The sequence below is a fragment of the Pongo pygmaeus genome, chromosome 23 (genome assembly GCF_028885625.2).
Source record: "Pongo pygmaeus isolate AG05252 chromosome 23, NHGRI_mPonPyg2-v2.0_pri, whole genome shotgun sequence".
In the NCBI taxonomy this organism is placed as follows: domain Eukaryota; kingdom Metazoa; phylum Chordata; class Mammalia; order Primates; family Hominidae; genus Pongo; species Pongo pygmaeus.
This window is the reverse complement of record NC_085931.1, coordinates 28932375-28937790: the sequence shown is the minus strand read 5'-3', so window position 1 is coordinate 28937790 and position 5416 is coordinate 28932375. Positions and strand designations below refer to the sequence as shown.

Below are 5416 nucleotides of genomic sequence, written 5' to 3'. Positions count from 1 at the left end.
GGACCAAGGAAGGCAAAGAAAGAGCAGGAAGGAAATGAGAGTAGAGCCCTTGGCTTTCCAGGTAATGGCAAATGAAAGCAACGTGAAATAATCAAACTCCAAATGAACAAATGCTAAAATACATGCTAGGATTCAACCACAGCATCCTGTCACTTCTTCAGACCCTTTAAAAGCCCAGCAGGACTGCCACTACCTTCTTGACATCTACCAAGTCCCTTTCAACCTCCACAGACCCACATACACTGCTACTGCATTTATCATGGAGGGTATAGGGTTCTGCCTTGTTTATGTGTGAATTTTTAAAATACTAGATTTAATACCATGCACCAGCATTAATTATATTTATTTCTTTTCTTGGTTTTGAAAATAATCGGTCAGGCATAGTAGCTCACACCTGTAATCCCAGCAGTTTGGGAGGTGGAGGTGGGCTGATCTTTTGATCAGTATTCAATGCCAAACACAGTATTCCCTCCAGCAGTGATGAGAGTTCTTGTTGCTCCAGATTCTCTCCAACACTTGGTGTTCTGTCTTTTAAATTTTAGCCGTTTTGGAGGATGTGTTATCTTGTTGTGATGTTAATTTGCATTTACATGAATATTAAGAAAGCTGAACACATTCAAGTATTTGCTTTTATAAATTACATGTTTAAGTGTTTTACCCATTTTTCTTTCTCTTAGTGATTTTTAAGAGCTCTTTACATATTGTTGATGTGAGCCTTCTGTCAGTTCTATGTGTTCATAGATCTGTTCCCACTCTGCAACTTGCCTTGTCACTTTCTTAGTGGTGTCTCTTAATAAACAGAAATTTTTAATTTGAATATAGTCTAATTTATCAATTTCTTCCCTTAAAACTATGGCTCTTTGTGATCTGTTTAAGAAATCTGTCCCCACTCATGGTCATAAAAATCGGCTGGGCACGGTGGCTCACACCTGTAATCCCGGCACTTTGGGAGGTCAAGGTGGGCAGATCACCTGAGATCAGGAGTTCGAGACCAGCTGGCCAACATGGTGGAACCCTGTCTCTACTAAAAATACAAACTTTAGCCAGGTATGGTGGCAGGTGCCTATAATCCCAGCTACTCGGGAGGCTGAGGTAGGAGAATCACTTGAGCCCAGGAGGTCAAGGCCGCAATGAGCAGTCATTGAACCACTGCATTCCAGCCTGGGTGACAGAGCAGGATGCTCTTTCAAAAATAAACATAAAAGTAAATCTAATGAGCTCTAGGATTTCTAATTTGAAGATAGAAGGAATAAACAAAATGAGAAACCAAAATACATTGTTTTGATTAAAACAGAGGTCAGCCATATCTCTGAATCTAAAAAAAAAAGGAGGTCACCTGAAGCAGCTGTGAGTAAGCAGGATAAGATAGGAATCAGAGAACCGATGCTCATTGCCAGATCTTAGGAAAAAAATCATAAATTAGGATGACATACTTTTGCAAAATTAATGAAATCCCCTGAGGTGCTAATACAAAATTTTGTTTGCAATAGGACTAATAAAGAAATTCAGCTAGTAGTGGCATCTGCCGTGGACTGAGTTTGATTCCAAGAACAGAAGAGGCAGGACCAGTGAGAAATAGCACAGACATATTTGCAAAAGCAGCCCTCCCACGTTAGGAAGAAGGGATACTTTTGCACAGTGAACAGCACTACAACTGCTCTTTCATACACTATTACACATGGAATGACTGAGATAATCCTGCGTTCCACATATAGTCCTCCCTGCCCCTATTGAATAGAGAAACCCAATTTCACCTTAGCTATCTCTAGATCAATTACCTGTTAATAGGTCTACTGTTTTCTTTACCTTTAGTTTCAAGAAGAACTAAATATCCCCAAATGGTATTTCAGCTTCCACTTAATGAAACCTGTCATCTAAAGCCAGACCCTGGCCTCAGCGCAAGCTCCAGCGCAGACCCCAGCGCCCGCTCTGCCTGGTCCTGCTCTTCCAGGGCCCTTCCCTGGTGGCCGCGTGGTCAGGCTGCACCCAGTCATTTTGGCCTCCATTGTGGACAGCTACGAGAGACGCAACGAGGGTGCTGCCGGAGTTATCAGGACCCTGTTGGGAACTGTCGACAAATTCTCAGTGGAGCTCACCAGTTGCTTTTCAGTGCCACACAATGAGTCAGAAGATGAAGTGGCTGTTGACATGGAATTTGCTAAGAACATGTATGAACTGCATAAAAAAGTTTCTCCAAATGAGCTCATCTTGGGCTGGTACGCTACAGGCCATGACATCACAGAGCACTCTGTGCTGATCCGTGAGTACTACAGCCGAAAGGCCCCCAACCCCATCCACCTCACTGTGGACACAAGTCTCCAGAACGGCCGCATGAGCATCAAAGCCTATGTCAGCACTTTAATGGGTGTCCCTGGGAGGACTATGGGAGTGATGTTCACACCTCTGACAGTGAAATATGCATACTATGACACTGAACGCATTGGAGTTGACCTGATCATGAAGACCTGCTTTAGCCCCAACAGAGTGATTGGACTCTCAAGTGACTTGCAGCAAGTAGGATGGGCATCAGCTCGCATCCAGGATGCCCTGAGAACAGTGTTGCAATATGCAGAGGATGTACTGTCTGGAAAGGTGTCAGCTGACAATACCATCAGGAAGGTGGGCCACTTCCTGATGAGCCTGGTTAACCAAGTACCGAAAATAGTTCCCGATGACTTCAAGACCATGCTCAACAGCAACATCAATGACCTGTTGATGGTGGCATACCTGGCCAACCTCACACAGTCACAGATTGCCCTCAATGAAAAACTTGTAAACCTGTGAATGGACCTCAAGCAGTACGCTTGCTGGTCTAGGTCTTAATCCCAGGACTCAGAAGTGAAGGAAAAATGGTTTTTTTGTGGTCTTGAGTCACACTGAGACAGTCAACTGTGTGTGACTCTAATAAACGTAGCCTACCTTTTGTAAATTAAAAAAAAAAAAAAAGGTTAGTTTCCTCCCCGGGGAACTAATATCTCTAAATGAGGAGAACCCAAAGTTTCACAAAAGGGAAGAAAAAGTCTGCAAGTGCAAATTAGGCATAATAGTGCAGGGAGCCCCCTCCCCTTGATTTTCAGATTCATGTGTTTTTGTTGTAAGAGAAATAACACTACACGGTGGTCACTGATTCTAAGTTTATACCACACACTGTAGGACAACATCCCAACCTCACTATGTGTTGTTTACCAGCTGGGAGCATTAACTGAGTTACATGATTCCATTCCATCATGTCAGGTTCTTCTAGGTGATGGGGATTATGTGGTAAATCCAATGAATTGCACAAATATGAGCCTAGTACCATATATATATATATTTTTTTTGCAGTGAAATGAATTCCTTAGTCAAAAACAATGTTGTATGGGATATCATGATGGTGAATAACAAATTATTTAAGTTCACGCATGGTAGTACCAGCAGAACAATTGCAAATGTAAAGGGTGAGTTCGTACCCAGAATAAGTGTCTACTTCAGTGAGAACAAAATCCCTGAGGGATGGGTTTCAATGTTGTCAATCTGCAAGTTGACTGGGTGGCCCCTGAGGGAAGGCTGTCATATTAGCCTTAGAGTTGTTCTACCTTGGTCCAGATACAATTTGATTATGTAAAGTCGTGAATACCTTCTATCCTTAATATCATGTGCATTTGTCCATGAGCCCATTGAACAAGTATCAGCTGACTAACATCTATTATATAACATGTCATTGTATGCATATGATTACACCTCTTTAGTGGATTCCGTCTAATGAGAATTTACTTGGGATACAAGTATTTTCATACTTTGTGTCTATTTTAAGAAGTCATCCTCCGCCGGGCGTGGTGGCTCACGCCTGTAATCCCAGCACTTTGGAAGGCCAAGGCGGGCGGATCACGAGGTCAGGAGATCAAGAACATGGTGGCTAATACAGTGAAATCCAATCTCGACTAAAAATATAAAAAATTAGCTGGGCCGGCCGGGCGCGGTGGCTCACGCTTGTAATCCCTGCACTTTGGGAGGCCGAGGCGGGCGGATCACGAGGTCAGGAGATCGAGAACATGGTGAAACTCCGTCTCTACTGAAAATACAAAAAAAAATTAGCCGGGTGTGGTGGTGGGCTCCTGTAGTTCCAGCTACTCGGAGAGGGTGAGGCAGGGGAATGGCTTGAACCCAGGAGGCGGAGCTTGTAGTGAGCAGAGATCGCGCCAATGCACTCCAGCCTGGGCGACAGAGTGAGACTCTGTCTCAAAAAAAAAAAAAAAAAAAAAAAAAATTAGCTGGGTCTGGTGGTGGGCGCCTGTAGTCCCAGCTACTCAGGAGGCTGAGGCAGGAGAATGGCATGAACCCGGGAGGCAGAGCTTGCGAGGTTGCAGTGAGCCGAGATCGCGCCACTGCACTCCAGCCTGGGCGACAGAGCGAGACTTCATCTCAAAAAAAAAAAAAAAAACAAACTATTCAAAAGTAAAGAGAAAAATATCTCAATCCCCCATGTGTCCACTGCATACCATCACAAATTTTAAAGCATGCATGAGCTCACATTTTGAATAGAAGGATCTTGGGAACAGGGAACACTAAAAGCCCCAAATATGGTCCTGTGTTGCATAATGGTTTTTTGGTAAATGCTACACTGCATACAATGGTGGTCGCTTAAGATAACAGAGCTGAAAAAAAATTCTTACCATCTAGTAACACTGTGGCCATGATGACATCATAGCACGACGCATTGCTCGTGTGTCTGCGGTGAGGCTGGTATAAGCAAACCCACTACATTTGTCAGTGGCATTAAAGGTTAGCACATCTAATTATGTACTGTGTGTCATACTTGGTAATGATAATAAATGACCATGTGACTAGTTTATGTACAGTTGATCTTTGAACAGCATGGATTTGAAATGCACAAGTTCACTTATATGCAAATTTTCCTCTGCTTCTCCCACCCCTGAGACAACAGGACCAACTTCTCCTCTTCTTCCTCTTCCTCAGGCTGCTCAACATGAATACACAGGCGAAGACCTTTATGATTCCACTTTCACTTAATGAATAGTAAACATATTTTTTTCTCCTTATGATTTTCTTAATAGAATTTTCTTTTCCCTTACTTTATTATAAGAATACAGTATATAATTAACAAAGTATGCATTAATTGTTTATTTGATCAGCAAAGCTTGCAGTTAAGAATAGACTATTAGTAGTTAAGTTTGGGGATAGCCCAGAGTTATATATGGATTTTCAGCTGCACAGGAGCTGGTGACCTAACCCTTGCACTGTTCAAGGATCAACAGTATTTACAATACTATACCTTTTTATTCGTATTTTAGAGTGTAGTACTTTTACTCATAAAAAAAAAATAACTATAAAACAGCCTCAGGAAGGCCTTTCAGGAGTTCTTCCAGAAGAAATCCTTGTTATCATACGAGATGGCAGCTGCGTGGATGTTATTGTC

The 5416-nt window shown here is 42.5% G+C and overlaps 1 protein-coding gene across 1 annotated transcript; it reads left to right on the top strand.

The window, feature by feature from the left end:
* The first annotated feature begins 34 nt into the window (after positions 1–34).
* LOC129023242 (eukaryotic translation initiation factor 3 subunit F-like) lies at positions 35–2785 on the top strand. The gene is made up of 2 exons (XM_054469833.2): positions 35–61; positions 1885–2785. Exons 1-2 carry the CDS (start codon positions 35–37, stop codon positions 2782–2784), a joined length of 927 nt encoding a protein of 308 aa, XP_054325808.2. The 3' UTR covers position 2785.
* The last annotated feature ends 2631 nt before the right edge of the window (positions 2786–5416 follow it).

Excerpts from the sequence above, each read along its gene's own strand:
- LOC129023242 (XM_054469833.2), top strand. The coding sequence starts at position 35 with ATGAGAGTAGAGCCCTTGGCTTTCCAG. Across the intron at positions 62-1,884 it reads TAGAGCCCTTGGCTTTCCAG|ACCCTGGCCTCAGCGCAAGC; the intron begins GTAATGGCAAAT and ends ATCTAAAGCCAG.